A 17,264-nucleotide genomic window follows, 5' to 3' on the forward strand; every position below is an offset into this window, starting at 1 on the left:
ATATATATATATATATATATATATATATATATAATTTATCTACTTACACCTATATTTTTCATATTCTTACACCTATATTTTCATATTTTTATTTTTTTATTTATATTATATTTTTATTTATCTACATTATATTTTATTTTACTTTATTTTCTATTTTCTATTTTTATACTTTTAAGATACTCTAGTTTTATTTTTATCTTTATTTTTTATGGATCTCTTTCTCACATACTTTTAATAAATGTTTACATGCCGGACAGTCGTGAAAAAACATTTCACTGCATGTCGTACTGTGTATGTATATATACAGGGGTTGGACAATGAAACTGAAACACTGGCCAATTGAGTGTTGGAGGTTTCATGGCTAAATTTGACCAGCCTGGTGGCCAATCTTCATTGATTGCACATTCCACCAGTAAGAGCAGAGTGTGAAGGTTTAATTAGCAGAGTAATAGCACAGTTTTGCTTAAAATATTGCAATGCACACAACATTATGGGTGACATATCAGAGTTCAAAAGAGGACAAATTGGACATCTGTGACTAAGACAGCAAGTCTTTGTGATGTATCAAGAGCCACGGTATCCAGGGTAATGTCAGCATACCACCAAGAAGGACGAACCACATTCAACAAGAGTAACTGTGGACGCAAGAGGAAGCTGTCTGAAAGGGATGTCCGGGTGCTAACCCGGATTGTATCCATAAAACCACAGCTGCCCAACTCACTGCAGAATTAAATGTGCACCTCAACTCTCCTGTTTCCACCAAAACTGTCCGTCGGGAGATCCACAGGGTCAATGTACATGGCCGGGCTGCTATAGCCAAATCTTTGGTCACTCGTGCCAATGCCAAACGTCGGTTTCAATGGTGCCAGCAGCGAAAATCTTGGGCTGTGGACAATGTGAAACATGTATTGTTCTCTGATGAGTCCACCTTCACTGTCTCTCCCACATCCGGGAGAGTTACGGTGTGGAGAAGCCCCAAAGAAGCGTACCACCCAGACTGTTGCATGCCCAGAGTGAAGCATGGGGGTGGATCAGTGATGGTTTGGGCTGCAATATCATGGCATTCCCTAGGCCTAATACTTGTGCTAGATGGGCGCGTCACTGCCAAGGACTACCGAACCATTCTGGAGGACCATGTGCACCCAATGGTTCAAACATTGTATCCTGAAGGCGGTGGCGTGTATCAGGATGATAATGAACCAATACACACAGCAAGACTGGTGACAGAGTGGTTTGATGAACATGAAAGTGAAGTTAAACATCTCCCATGGCCTGCACAGTCACCAGATCTAAATATTATTGAGCCACTTTGGGGTGTTTTGGAGGAGCGAGTCAGGAAACGTTTTCCTCCACCAGCATCACGTAGTGACCTGGCCACTATTCTGCAAGAAGAATGGCTCAAAATCCCTCTGGCCACTGTGCAGGACTTGTATCTGTCATTCCCAAGACGAATTGATGCTGTATTGGCCGCAAAAGGAGGCCCTACACCATACTAATGAATTATTGTGGTCTAAAACCAGGCGTTTCAGTTTCATTGTCCAACCCCTGTATGTGACGAATAAAATTTGAATTTGAGACATGACTAACTGAGCGATCATTCTAGATATAGTGTGTTTCTATTGAAGTGTGTGATTATTCATAAATATTTCTTTCCCTGACAGACTGATGTGGAGCAACACTCGACAGACCTGTCCAGCAACAAAGCCTCTCCATTCACACTCGGGTAAGGTGTGTGTGTGTTTTTTGGTGTGTGTGTGCCTACTGTTGTTACCCAGTTGGGATGAATTTCACGGTTCACAACCACCTATAATTTTATCATATCGAAATCAAGCTTTAATTCGATTAAGCTTCATGTTCTACTTTTAGTCCACAAACCTGTCTTTTGTAACATGTTCCCTAAACTTTTGGCTAAATGTCTCCCATGTAGCTTGATGAACTCTGAAGGAATGCACGATGTTTAAGGCATTCTGTATTTCTGTGCATTTTTAATTATTTTAAATAAGCACTTACTGGAGTTGCTGCTCTTCTTAGCAGTGTGGCATGTTGTAGGAAGATTAATAATATGAGTGTGTTATTAATGAAACTACTGTCACCTGGTGGTCCAGTGGCAGTATCCCGCGCTCTCGTCGCCGTGGCCCGGGTTCGATTCCTGGGCAGGGCGCTAAACCCAGCCATTCAAGAGTTAACTCAGTCCTAAGCCCGGATAAAATGGGAGGGTTGCGTCAGGAAGGGCATCCGGCATTAGTAGGAGCACATTATATATAAAGCTGCGAGTTGAATTACAGCAGGAACTTTAGAAGTGTCAGAACTGCTCTTATTGACCAATCAGAATCGAGGAGCTATTTGAGGACAGAGTTAAAGCGGGATATTAGCAGCTGTTGCTGATAGATAAATACAAATGCATCAGAAATAAAAGTAAAAGTCTGATTTGTTCTCATTGTGACTTCCTGTGCTTAAAATACATGAAACAATTTTGTCATTAAGTGGTTAATGTGCTGTTAATGCTAAAGTGTAGTTACTGCTCCTGATCTGTCTTTAGCAGTATACAGTTATATACAGTATACGTGAATAATCACACACATTAACTAATGTTTCTTAATTGAAATCCGACAGCCGTGTGTGTGTGTGTGTGTGTGTGTGTGTCGCTACTTCTCACGTATACCTGTGAGGTGTTGTTTGTATGGCGGTGTTTGTTTTACCGTGTATTTTGTGCATGCTCTTGGGCTTCATCCTGCCTCGTTGTTTTCCTCTTTCAGTCTCTCCTCGTATAATTAGCAGACATTCTGATTTCCCAACTCTTTGCTGAAAAGATCAAGGCAGTGTTGAACTCGCATATGAAATGATGAATCATTAAGTGACTACAAAAGAAGCGGGGAAAAAGGGTTAACGACACAAACGTGCATAAATTGGAGTGTTTGCAGTGGGGGTTGATGGCTAATGAGATGGTGTGGGATTAACGATGGCCTCTTGCTTCGGTCCTCTGAGACCCAGAGATCTGACAGTCAGACACACTGCACACATACAACCACGACCTACATTGCGATGTTAGTAAACAGGGTGTTTGCTTGTCAATAACCACACACCTTGGCAGCACCGCTCTTATTTCCAGCGCCTACATTAAGTGTTTATTCCGGCTCTAATTGAATCCTGACCAAATATGTTAAAATAATGTTATTTATGAGCTCGTAGGGACGCATAATGTATAATGCATAAAAGCAGTCCCTCCAGGATTCTGCGATTTTGCGATCTCTGAAATGAACACGAAATCAAGCGAAATGCAAGGACTATTCAGAGGAGTTCTTCATAATTACTGCAGATTTGGGCCATGATGTCATCACACCGTGCGTTCAGCCAAAGCCCTCTTCACTTCACATGTCATAGAAAGTAATTCCACGTGTGTCTTCTCTGGTAGAAGTGCTTGCAATTTTATCAGTTCATGTAGTTTCCTGATAAAATCTCCGCAGGTTGCATCACAATCTTTGAAAATCAAGCATTTTTGACTACAAAAACTGAAATATTGAAGGAAAGGTTAAGGGATGTTCATCATTAAGAGATGACTGCTAACAGTGTTTGATGGAAGTGTGTGTGTTGTCTAGGTGTGTGTGTGTGTAACCAGTGGAATGAAATGTATGCTCTCATGAAAAAGTGATGGTATTTTCTGATATTTTCCACGTCACTGGAGAATTTGTAGTCCTTTTTGCAGTACGCAGTAACACCTCGCAGATCGGCGTCTCACGATTCGCGACTTCACTGATCCGTGAAATTTTCATTGGAACCTAACTAATTTGCATCTGTGAATTTTTCGCAGACCCACGAAATCCTCGCAAAATCCTGCAAAAGTGTTTAGGGCTAATTTCGTGGCCATTTATACATTTTCATGCTTTTTAATGTGAAATTATTAAGAAAATTTAGTTTATTAATTTAGTACTTTAAAGATAAAAGTAAAATCAACAAAATATCAATATAAATAAAATATAAATGTTATTTTAATGATATTAAAAGTCGCCAATATCACGTATGTACAATACAGCCACGCTATTGACTGGAAGGGTTGGAAGTAGCCAATCACAGAGCATTAACAGTTTTACCTAGCTGCTGATTGGCTGGTAGCTATGATGCTTTGTATGCGTGATGCCGCGGTTCATTTCATTGATTTTTTCCTTGTTTTTTTACACAGCCGATACTGTTCTCTATTTTTACATCAAACATTTATTTCTTTTTTAAGGGTAATGTATTAAGCTAACTTTGAAATGAAATGAAAGTGTTTTGGGAGCATGACTGGGGTCATATTTAGGGTTTAAACTCTAAAAAAAAAAAAAAAAAAAAAAAAAAAAAAAAAAAAGCATTTACAGTACAGTATTAGCATTTTTAGTGACTCCACCGCACATCCACGAAAGCTCATCATTCGTGACGGGTCCTGGAACGTAACCTTGTGGATGTCAGAGGTATTACTGTGTATTGTCTGGAAAACCTGTGCATTTACTGTTTACATACATGTTTATCACCATATTTGGTGATATCTGTGTCAGAAATTTTTTTTTGTGTGTGTGTGTGATCTTGATGCAAGCACAAATCTATAAAATCACTTAAGATTTGCATAGAAAGCCACTATTACTAATGTAAGGGGTTAAACAAGTTCTGTTCAAGTAATCATTAACAACTGAGTAAGATATTCTTTTAAAAAGATTTTTTTTTGATGGTCGAAGCCTGCTGTGTGTCATTAATGGAGAAAAATGATGTATGTAGCCCCCCTGTGAGGTCTTTCAAAATAACACAGGGGAAACTGGAAAGAAAATGTGATGCCGTGTGTGTGTGTAGTTCGCAGGGCCTCTGTGTAGAGCTGATAGGGTCATGTACCTGACTCCCAACCCTGTCTCTGTACCACCTACGGCGTCTCTCAGCACGCTGTAGTTCTGACCCACACCAGCCTCGGGAATGCCTTCTATTCCCCACTGCCAGCAAACGACCCTTGAAATTGAGACGCAGGGAAATGAATTATGGGAAATACAGAAATTGAAAGCCATAAGTTGTGACCCAGTGCTCGCTAATGGTGAGCCTATAGGAATGTGTGAAGTAAAAACGCTTCACTGCTCTTCACTTCTTAAACATGGGCTGGAGAAAGTATAGAGAGAGAGAGAGAGACAGAGAGAGAAAGAGTGTGGGTTTTCAGATTGTACGCTATATCACACAGCGTAGTGTACACAAGCACATACACCACACTAATGAGTCCAGGGAGCAAATTGAGTTCCTGTTTCTATTTTCTCTTCCGTATTTTCGGTTATGAACTATTTATTTGTAAAAGCAGACGCAGCATCTGGCATGCTGACCCAGTAATTTGATGGCACTCTTAGCTGCACTTTTTCCTTTTTTTTTAAAGAATCCCACCCGTCATAACCCCCACCCCCCCTTTCCCCGATCACCCAAACAACTAAAATCTGAAATACAGTACAATTCCGCACATGGTAATTTTCCCTTGTATGTACATGTTCAGCAAGTCCTCAGTTAAGCGGTGATGTTGTGCATATCTGTAGTGATTAGCGGTGATTAGGAGTGATTAGCTGTATTGTTCGTTATGGAGTAGTGACAGGCAGGTGATTAGAACTACATGAAGGAATAAAGCCGTATTAGAAAGGCCTGACCGGCGACGCGGACGTCCGGAGACGGCGAAAGAGGGCCGAGGGTAAGACGGCGGAAAAGTGACACACATTAATGCAGGGATTACCTCTGAAGCCACAGAGTAGCTGAGGTTTTAATATCCAGGAATATGAGAGTTTTGACTGTGTGGAGACGTTCAGCTGCTCCGCAAATCAGAGAAATGAGCAGAAACTGAAAGAGACAGAGGTTTACTCCGGTAATGTTAAGGCTGCTTTAATGATCATCAGTGTAACGTCCTCACAATGATGGTAAGACAGGTGTGTGTGTGTGTGTGAGAGAGAGAGAGATGGGTGGGGGGCAGTATTGTTCATATAGTCCATTCCTATGTGATCTTTCATGTCTATCTGTCTGTCTTGTCTGTCTGTCTGTCTTTCTTTCTTTTCTGCCTGTCTGTCATTTCTTTGTCTGTCTGTCTGTCTCCTTCCTTCCTTCCTTCCCGTCCGTCCTTCCTTCCTTCCTTCCTTCCTTCCTTCCTTCCTCCCTTCCTCCCTTCCTTTCTTTCTTTCTTTCTTTCTTTCTTTCTTTCTTTCATTGCTTCCTTCCTCCTTGTTTCTCTCTCTTGGGTATGGGCTCTGCTCTCTCTCTCTCTCTCTCTTATCTGCTGCTCTATTGTGCCACTGACAGACTGCTGTCAAAGCCCTGAAGCCTCTTTCACATTGCCACTCGTTTTTCATCCCCTTTTAACACCCTCTCTGCCACACGCGCACACACACACACACACACACACACACACAGATAAGCATCCTCTTTATCAGACAGTTAAGCCCTAACCTCTTCGAGCTCTTCCCGCCTCCGGCTCTGAAAGCTCCCTCGTCTGCCGAGGTTTGATCCAATCCGAGGGATAGGTTTCAGACGTGCCGTCTGCGCCGCTTTCATTTTGTTTCAGATTAACAGTGATACGGAAGATTTGCCTTTTTCCTTGGATACGCACGACTTTGTCACAGAGCTAGGAAAGCTCTCTCAAAATCAATTAATCCCGACCTGCTCTAGAGTGAAAGCAATAGAAGCGATGAAAAGGTCGGCTCCTAATCTGGGCCCCGCATTACAGTGGATTAAAGCGGTATTGTGACAGTGTTTTTGTCCAGGCAGGTCGATCGGTCTGCGGTGACGGACAGCGGGATTGACTGTGTGTTTCTGGCACTGAGAGTGACAGCACAGCTCCGCTCGGGGCCGACACTCCCATCATGGCCTCAGCAGAGTCGATCAGGATTCAGTGCACTCGAGAGAGATGCCACAGCAGACTCCTTTTATTGGGGTTTCTCTAATCCAGTGTGTGTTCATAAACAAATCCCAGACACTGAGACAACGGATTTCACAAGAGATCTTCCTGTTACCAAATTACACTTGAGTCAGTCTCTTATTCACAAATTGTTGTATTGTTGATATTCCTAACACACGTGGTTGGTTTCGAAGGGAAATTTCCCTTCCGCTTTGTGTCCTTATTTGTATGTCAGTAATAGTATGTTTTATCTGATAGGCTACAATTTTTCCAAGCTATGGCAGACTTTTGAATTGAAATGGCAAAGCACCGAGTCACCAGATGATGTGTTATAAGAAATCATATCAGAGGAAATAATGCCGTTCTCTCTCTCTCTCTCTCTCTCTCTCTCTGTCTCTGTCTCTCTCTCTCCCTCCTTCTCTAAACATGTGGCACTAGTTATTGCTTTGGAATCCGATTTCTCAGTCAATATTCTGCCATCATGCTAATATGCACACACAACAAACTCAACTTGAAAGTCTTTCCATTATTTTTCTCAGTCACCGGCTGAGCCGTTTCTTCTTTCTCATTCTTCCCCGAGTAGTAAATATGTTAGCTTGCTGCGGGGACCCTGGAGTGCGTTAGCGGTGTGCATTATGCATGTGTACGCATTAAGGCTGGTCTACTTCTTTAAAAATAGGATTTGAATGTTACTTAATTAGAGGGTTTAGTATGCTAATGCCGTTAATTATTGAAGAGGGTTTAATTATATACAGCCACAGACAGAACAAACATCAGCCACGGCAGTTCGCTCTGTATTTCCATCAACAAAAAGCGACCATCTGAGGAAAAGAAAGTCGGCTACGTGAAGGGAGCTACGTCAGCGTTTTTGTCTTAAGTAGAACCGCTAATGTTGCGCATTGAACTTCGTGTGATTATTTTCACACTATCCTTGTTCCATTGAACAAACTGCTAGTCATAAATGGATTCCTGTTCACTGTATGCTATATTTCACTATGTAGCACACGACCACCGTAATTACGAGCTCCAAGTTTCCGAGTTGGGGGTGTGTCCATTAGAGAACATGGTGGAATCAGTGGATGCAACATCTGTTATTGACTGGAAATTTGTTGAAAGTGAATGTTTACTCGTCTCTGTTATGTGGTTTGTACCTGAAGCAAGTATGTAATCCAAAGCTGGTTAACATTAAGGCATTTACAGTAGAGATATAATTCTAATTCTAACTAAACACGCTGTTTACAATGTACAATAGCAGTGTCACAATATCTACCGATAAAGTTTACAGTAGCTTCATAAATTGATTAAATACATAAAAAAGCAAAACAAAAACAAACCTGATGGGTATTCATTGTTCTTTATTTTGTATTTCTTTCTAGTTAGTTGAGCTCCCTCATCCTGCTCAAGTGATTTGAACATACCAGACATGGAAATTACATCTCGTAATTACAACCTGTAAATACGAACTTCCCAGGATGACGTGTACAACAGAAAACATATTAATAGTAAATAGTAACAGGTGGAGAGTGTTATATGTAATATTTAGGCCGGAACGGAGAGACTATTCATTACACCGGGGCGATAAACGCTCCAAAGTGCTGCTCAGGCCTACTGTTTATCTCCTGGAAACCTAATTAACCAGGCTAAAAAGCAGTAGCTAACATAACCTAATAATATAGTAATGAGTTAGTAGCCAGTTAAGTGCTGTAATATAGATTAAGGGAAACAAACGAGTATATTAATTCCTGAGGAGAGGACAGTGATGTATCTGTAGTCCTTATACTCTGCTGATAATGTTTCTAATGCAGGAAGGAAGGAAAGGAAGAAGAAGAGAAGGAAGGAAGGAAGGACAGGAAGTAGAGAAGGATATGAAGGGAAGGAAAGGAAAGAAGAAGAGATGGAAGGAAGGAAAGGAAGAAGAGATAGAAGGAAGGAAGGAAGGAAGGAAGAAGAGAAAGAATGAAGGAAAGGAAGAAGAGAAGGAATGAAGGAGAGGAAGAAGAGAAGGAATGAAGGAAAGGTAGGAAAGAAGGAAAGGAAGGAAGGAGAGAAGGAAGGGAAGAAGTGAAGGAAAGGTAGAAGAGAAGGAAGGAAGGAAAGGAAGAAGAGATAGAAGGAAGGAAGCTAGGAAGGCAAGAAGGGAGGGAAGGAAGGAAGAAGGAAAGGAAGAAGAGAGAATGAAGGAGAGGAAGAAGAGAAGGAATGAAGGAAAGGAAGAAGAGATAGAAAGAAGGAAGGAAGGAAGGAAGGAAGGAAGGAAGAAGAGAAAGAATGAAGGAAAGGAAGAAGAGAAGGAATGAAGGAAAGGTAGGAAAGAAGGAAAGGGAGGAAGGAGAGAAGGAAGGGAAGAAGTGAAGGAAAGGTAGAAGAGAAGGAAGGAAGGAAAGGAAGAAGAGATAGAAGGAAGGAAGCTAGGAAGGCAAGAAGGTAGGGAAGGAAGGAAGAAGGAAAGGAAGAAGAGAGAATGAAGGAGAGGAAGAAGAGAAGGAATGAAGGAAAGGTAGGAGAGAATAAAGGAAGGAAAGGAAAGGAAGAAGAGAAAGAATGAAGGAAAGGAAGAAGAGAAGGAATGAAGGAAAGTTAGGAGAGAATAAAGGAAGGAAGGAGAGAAGGAAGAAGAGAAGGAATGAAGGAGAGGAAGAAGAGAAGGAAAGGAAGGGAAGGAAAGGAAGAAGAGAAGGAAAGGTAGAAGAGAAGAAAAGAAGGAAAGGAAGTAAAGAAGCGAAGGAGAGAAGGAAGGGAAGGAAAGAAAGAAGAGAAGGAAAGGAAGAAGAGAAGAAGGGAAGGAAGGAAAGGGAGAGGAGAAGAGAAGGAAAGGAAGGGAAGGAAGAAGAGATGGAAGGAAAGAAGGAAAGAAAGAAGAGAAGGAAGGAAAGGAAGAACAGAACGAAAGAAGGAAATTTATTCATTCGTTTCTTCATTCCACAATATAGTAAGTCCCCCCTACATCCACACACACACACACAGACAGACAGACAGACAGACAGACAGACAGACACACACACACACACACACACACACACACACACACACAGACACACACACACACACACACACACACACAGACAGACACACACACAGACACACACACAGACAGACAGACAGACAGACACACACACACACACACACACACACAGACAGACACACACACACACACACACAGACAGACACACACACACACACACACACAGACAGACACACACACACACACACAGACAGACACACACACACACACAGACACACAGACAGACACACACACACAGACACACAGACACACACACAGACACACACACACACAGGAGTCATTTGAGAAGTTGAGGCTCACATTAATGAAGTAATCTCAGGGTGCTACAGCTGTGTGCAGGAGATCAGTCAGGGTTACTCTCACATGCACACATATGCCTGGTCCCTCACCACATGTGTCCTTCATTTCTGGCTGTCGCTCTCAGTCCTCACACATAAAAGCAGGCATAACAACTGTATTCAAATAGCTTTCTATTCAGAGCAGAAGTGGCAGCTAATTCTACTCCATTTCTCCTGAAGAGCCGCCATATTCATCCTGTTAACTCAAATAACACATCTTTCATGCTTTGTTGTCTTTATTTGTCTCTCATGAGCAAATCTGAGAGGACTCGCCACTTTGAAGGCGATGACAAGAGCGTGTGTAATGTGCTCCCTTTCATTTCAGCCTGTCTTTTATTCACGCGTTTTTTTTTTTAATTCCACGTTTTGTGAAGGAAAGTGTAGGTAAATAAAGGGGACACCTGTGCCAGAGTTCCCATCCCTCTGTCACGCTCTGTGCCCCCTCCCTCCTCCTCTCACCCTCAGCCTTTCATTCACCGTACCCCGTTTCTAAATCATTGTGGCAGCTCTGCCCCGTAGCTCATTTGTTTGTCCATTAACATCCACAGTGTAAGTGGAGGGAGAACGGCAGGAAGAGGGACAATTAGAATATTTGGGATGGATGAGGGGGGGGAATGAGGAGGCGAATGGGGGTGTCCGTGTGTGTGTGTGTGTGCATGCTATTTTTCCCCTTATTTATTGCATGTGTTTTCTTTCATTAAGCCTCTGTAATTAATTCCGCTCCTCCTTCAGCAGCCTCTCTTTGCTGTGTGTATATTTGATTAATGTGAAGTTTTGGTGAGTTGATGAAACTTTGGTGCTGCATAAGTGAATCACACTTAATTGATGTTTTTAGTATTGTGGTAGCTTTCTCTGCTGTTTATACTCCAAGATCTGTTTGTTTGTTTCTTCGTTCTACACTATATTGCCAAAATCAGGTGTTCCAATCACTTCCATGGCTACTTTGGTGTATAAAACCAAGCAGCTAGGCATGCGGACTGCTTCTACAGACATGTGTGAAATGGGTCGCTCTCAGGGACTCGGTGGATTCAAACATGGTGCCATGATAGGTTTCCACCTGTGCAATAAGTCCATTTGTGAAATTTCCTCACTACTAAATAGTCCACGGTCAGCTGTTAGTGGGATTATAATAAAGTGGAAGCAACTGGGAACAACAGCGACTCAGCCACAAAGTGGTAGGGTATGTAAAATCATAGCATCCAAGCCTTACATCACCAAATGCAGTGCAAAGCGGCGGATGCAGTGGTGTAAAGCACACCTCCACTGGACTCTAGAGCAGTGGAGACGTGTTCTCTGGAGTGACTAATCACGCTTCTCTGTCTGGCAATCCGATGGACGAGTCTGAATTTTATGCTTGCGAAGAGAACGGTACTTGCCTTGACCGCATTGTGCCATTTGTAAAGTTTGGTGGAGGAGGGGGTTTATGGTGTGAGGTTATTTTTTCAGGGGTTGGCCTTGGCCCCTTAGTTCCAGTGAAAAAGGAATTCTTAATGCTTCAGCATACCAAAACATTTTGGACAATTTCATGCTCCCAACTTTGTGGGAACAGTTTGGGGATGACCCCTTCCTGTTCCAACATGACTGCACACCAGTGCACCAAGCAAGGTCCATAAAGACATGGATGAGTGAGTTTGGTGTGGAGGAACTTGAGTCCTGAGCTCAACCCAATAGAACATCTTTAGGATGAATTAGAGTGGAGACTGTGAGACAGACCTTCTCGTCCAGCATCAGTGCCGGAACCTTGTGTGGAAGGCCTTCCCAGAGGAGTTGAAGCTGTTGTAGCTGAAAAGGGCGGGCCAGCTCCATATTAAACCCTGCGGATTAAGAATGGGAAGTTCATGTGCATGGAATGGCAGCCGTCCCAAAACTTTTGGCAATATAGTGTATGTTGTATGATTATTTACTGACTTTCTTAAAGAATTAAGAAAAAATGGCTTACGGAATTAGTGCCTGCCTTCTGACTGGCTTACTTTTTTAACAGAGCTTTTATACATATTTATGAACACATATACTCGCAGACTTTTTTACATGGTCATAAGGATTGACTTACTGACTTATTAGCAGATATAATGCAAGACTTGCTTAGTAACTTGCTTCCAAACTGACATCCCTATTCATTTACTTACATGCTTACTGACTTTTTTCTTTACTTCTTGACTTCCCTAACGACTGACTTACAGACATCTTTAGCGTCTTATTAACTTGTTTTCACTGACACTGTAACTGAACCATTTTCATATGTGGAGCTGAAATAAAGATGAGGTACGACGCAGCCTGCCTTCACTCTGATCCAACTTGACATTTGGGAATTTAATCTTGTGTGCAGTATTGTTCTTGGATGTCATATCTGGCTAAATCTTTCTGTTTATCGGCTGTTACTATAGAAACAATGCTCACTTTGGCTTTATTGCAAACTTTAAAGTGACTAGTTGCATGTTGTGAGTCACGCCGAAAATCATTTGTACTCAAGTTGGCAGTCACATGAAGCAAATGATCACACGTTCCCTTCAGTTGTCTTTGTCCCAGTCTTCACACACTACCTCACACAATTACATACACACACTCAACATGTTGCCCTCACTCTCAAAATATAGAATGTACGTAATTAGAGGGGCCGTGCTGATTGCCGAAAGGAGAAGGAAAAGGATGAGAGCAGGGAGGAGGAAGGTCAGAGCAGGATTAATGACTTTAGAGGGTGTGTGTGTGGTCAGCCTGATAAACTCATTAACAACACACGCCAGGCAAATGATTGCTTGCGCTGGATGTCCGTTTCGCAGTGTTGGAGGAAACAGCCTCAGGAAAAAAAAAGCTGATTCATGCGGTCTTTAAAGATATCCTGCACTTAAAAACAGCAATTTGAAGTGGATAACACCTCTTGGATTGCCTCTTCAGCATTGCTTATTTGTATATTCATGCTTGTACTGTATATTATAATACATTATTCACGGATTCAGGTATTTGAAATGGATTAAATGTAGGATTTACCCTTCTTTCGTCTTGTCTACACAAATACTGTCCAGTTTATTTGTCACATATACATTACAGCACTGTGAAATTCTTTCTTCGCATGGAGGTTGGGGTCAGAGCGCAGGGTCAGCCATGATGCAGCGCCCCTGGAGCAAAGAGGTTTAAGGGCCTTGCTCAAAGGCCCAACAGTGGCAATGCTTGGGATTGAACTCCCGGTCAACGACCCAGTGCCTTAACCACTTGAGCCACCGCTGCCCCTGATGATGAGGTGCTGCTTAAAGTTTCACTTAAAAACAAAGTGTTTGTTTGGGTCTCATTCAAAATGAAGGAGAAGCAGGATGTGGTATCTTAGTGGTTAAGGCATTGGACTACTGACCCAAAGGTTGTGAGTTCAAGTCCCAGGTCTGCAAAGCTGTAACCTCTGGGCCCTTGAGCAAGGACCTTAACCCTTAGTTGCTCAGTTGTATAAAAATACGCAAGTCACACTTTAATTTGGTAAAGGAAGCATGTTCTTTTGGGGTGGTCATTGTGGCTCAAGTGGTTAAGGCACTGGGTTGCTGATCGGGGTTCAAGCCTCAGCATCGCCAAGCTGTCACTACTGGGCAATTGATCAAGGTCCTTAACTCTCTCTGCTCCAGGGGTGCTGTGCTTGACCCCAACTTCCTTAGCTGGGATCCGCAAAGAAAAGAATTCCACTGTGCCGTAATGCATGTGGTGGTGATAAAGGCTTTATTTTACCAGTGAAGTGAAGTTAATTGCAAACGCATTATTAACAACCAAGTCATTAGGTATGATCATTAGACTCGGAGCAAAGTCCTAACCTGGGCTTACATTTCTGGGTATATTTCTCCACTTGGAAAACTTTGTTGTGACCCTAATTGTTTTTGAGAGGCCAGTATCTCTATACTTGGTAATGGAGCTTGTGTGTTTACGCCACGTCTGCAAGATGACCCGAGTCTCCATCTCCATCCTGATGGGTGTGCGTCCTCTCACAGTCGTTCTGCTTGAGAAAAAGTGCGAGTAAGATTTCAAGGTCAGTGCTGTTAGTGCTCCAAGCTGTTCCGTTCACGTTTATCTACATTAAGCCCTGTATTTTTTCCTCTCCTGCTGGGTAATCATGGGGCCATGCCAAGCACTGTAACCATTGACACAGGGAAAGGCAGCGAGGGCAGAATAAAGCTGAGCGTGAGGGTGGAAGGTAAACATGGTGAAAAGTGTTGAAGCAGACAGAGCAGGGAGTTTTAAAGGAAGGAGTGTGTGTTTACACCAGAGAGGAAACACCGAGTCTGTATGCAGCTTTGATTTGGTTTGTGTTGGTGCAGGTGTATATAAATGTAATGTCATTGTGTTTTGTGTGTGTTTGTAGCCTAACAAAGACTGTGGAGATTTCAGGAGAACACGGGCCTCTTGGGATACATGTGGTGCCATACTGCTCCTCTCTCAGTGGAAGGTTAGTGTGCATCTCTCTCTTTCTCTCGCTCTCTCTCTCTATTTTTTCCTTTATTTTTTTATTCCTTTATCTCTTCCATGTCTCCTATTATGTAGTAATTTCTCGCTGCAAAACATATACAGCTTTTGACTTACCCTGGGAAGCAGTAAGAGCTACACAGTGGAGGAAAAATCCATCAATGCTCAAAATTCATTTTCCTTTTTAGCAAGCTAACCAGCTAAATGGTGATGAGCTATATATATATATATATATATATATATATATATATATATATATATATATATATATATATATATATATATATATATATATATTTATATACTTACGGTGTTATATAACACATTGTTATATAACAAACTCTAGACACGTTTTCAAGCCATATGTCTGTATGTTGATTTATCTAAAATGCTTCCTATAAAGTTAACTCGTTTAAAAGTGTTACTTTGTTTATTGTTGATTGCTTTGAGCAGCCATGTTGATTTTGAGGTCACATGCTGAACCCAGAGTTGAGGAGACCGGCCCGGGTTTCCGAGTAGGAATTCCGAGTTGAGCGGGTCAGAGCTCGAAGTTATAGCTTTAGTCGAATGCAGCATGAATCTATGAAGTGGGTGAGTGCGAGCGAGCTTGGTTTTATTTAGATGACCCTGTTTTCCCAGAATGCACCTGACTGTGGTAAAAGGAGAGCCTGCAAGGTCAGCGCCAAGATCATTTTGTATCAGGAAGCTGGAGGAGAGGGGCAGCTCGAGGCAGTTGCGTGTGTTAAGTTGATGTTTACACAGTTTATATATCGTTTGTGAAGGCAGGAGTCACATGATTCCAGTATCGTCTTTGAAAACAGCCATAAAACTTCACTTTAGCCTCGCAAAAATTCCTATTTTTACGGCAGGTGTAACCTTAAAAGCACTCGTGTGTGTAATGATGCTCATAATAAATCACAGAATGTCTGTGTGACACAGTGATGGTGTTTGTCTAACAGGCATGCAGGATGGTCTTTTCCTCTGCTCACAGAGAGGATTCACACACTGAAATTGATTCATCACAGCCAGTCACATGGGGGAAAACAGGGCTTTTTATAAAGACATATTTGTCCCTGCAGCATTCTTTCTTCCTCTCACTTTGTATGTCTTTCCGTCTCTCCATCTTTCAGTCCTTCAGTGTTCCTTCTCTTCCCTCCATTCCATAGGGCCCATATGTTTCCTTTAGTCATGCCCACCAACCTATCCCCTCGGGTCAAAGTTCACTTCTAGCTCAAAAAAAAGATGTCAATAATATCACCAAATATTGAGCAGGGCGCTAATGTAAATAGATCTGTCTCTTAATGCCATGTGTCCGTGGGTTGGGCCGAGCGGATCTAATAAGGGTGACGAGATCAGTAAGCTTTGGTTTGGAGCTGGACACACACTGACCCTCCACACAGGCACAGTGTTAATGTATTCCAGACCAGCCTGAACTCTCTATTATTGTTTTCTTATCTAGTCTAGGACACTGTTATCACCTCTTGGCTTTAAAACCAAAAAAAAAAAAAAAAACAGGAAAATGATTGCCTGGGTATGATATGTTTGTGGAGAGGACCTTTTCTGATGAGTGCAGACAGCAGCCACTGCTTTTGATTGGTCTAGTTCCCCTGAGCGTCTATTTTCTTTCCTCACTCCGAGAAGAGTAAATGGGGACGGTGTTAAATTTCTCTGCACATTCTCCGTAAGACAAATCTCTGTTCTCGCAAACATGTGCACGATATCTCTGTTTAAGCTAAGCGCCGTCTCAGAGATGTCCATTCTGCTGTGTTTCAGCGTGATGGGGTCTCCCGCTGTGCGCCATTCTCACAGACCTTCAGAAACTCACACATTACCCAAAACAGAAAACTCGGAGCGGTCTCTCCTAAGTGTGTTAGAAGACGTTTTTTTTTTCCCCACTCTGACACCACACTGATGGCCCCAGGCAGCTGCTTTAAGAGACACAAGACCCAGACCATCTATCTTTATGCGAGTTATTTGTACTGCAGGGTCTCTGCTCTTTGTGAAGAAATTTGACTTTGCAAAGTTTTACTCGTTAATAATTGTAAACAAAAAAAAAAAAAGAAGTCTTTTCTGAATAAATGTGTTTACATTTAAAGTTTTATTCAGCAGGATGTTTTTTATATATTTATAGAGTTATGTGGTAGGAGATTTTTCAGACTGAAGGGCAGTGCTCTCTAAAAATGTCTACAGACATGAATTTCAGATTTTAAAGCTATTTGAATGAATATGCTCACGTTTCACAGCAGAAAAGCATCTCAAAAGAGTTTGATTTGATGCTTTTCTGCTCAACATGGTTGAAAAGAGTGGTGATTGGAGACTTCCTGTCAGCTCAAACCAATCTGGCCATTTTTATCTGTCTCCTCCTCCTCTCCACATCAACAAAGTGTTTCTGCTGTTTTTTATTTATTTTTATTTATTTATTTATTTATTTTTCGCCTCCACCATTCTGTCTAAACTCATGAGATGGTTGCGTGTGGAAATCTCAGGAGAACCAGCACATCTGGCAGCAACCATGCTACAGTGAACGTCACATCACAGAGATCCTGTTTCTCCCCCCGTTCTGATGTTTAGTGTGAATATTAACTGAAGCTCTTGT

General features: G+C 42.0%; 1 protein-coding gene across 5 annotated transcripts in view; it reads left to right on the forward strand.

Moving 5' to 3' along the window:
- Positions 1 to 17,264, forward strand: part of pard3bb (par-3 family cell polarity regulator beta b) — a 268,913-nt gene that overhangs the window by 96,277 nt on the left and 155,372 nt on the right. For all 5 annotated transcript variants that reach the window (XM_058392331.1, XM_058392335.1, XM_058392332.1 and 2 more), the window contains exons 6-7: positions 1,662 to 1,723; positions 14,568 to 14,651. In XM_058392331.1, the coding sequence (XP_058248314.1) occupies positions 1,662 to 1,723; positions 14,568 to 14,651 (146 nt within the window). The remainder of the gene's footprint in view (positions 1 to 1,661; positions 1,724 to 14,567; positions 14,652 to 17,264) is intronic.

This window comes from Hemibagrus wyckioides, linkage group LG06 (genome assembly GCF_019097595.1).
Source record: "Hemibagrus wyckioides isolate EC202008001 linkage group LG06, SWU_Hwy_1.0, whole genome shotgun sequence".
Classification (NCBI taxonomy): Eukaryota; Metazoa; Chordata; class Actinopteri; order Siluriformes; family Bagridae; genus Hemibagrus; species Hemibagrus wyckioides.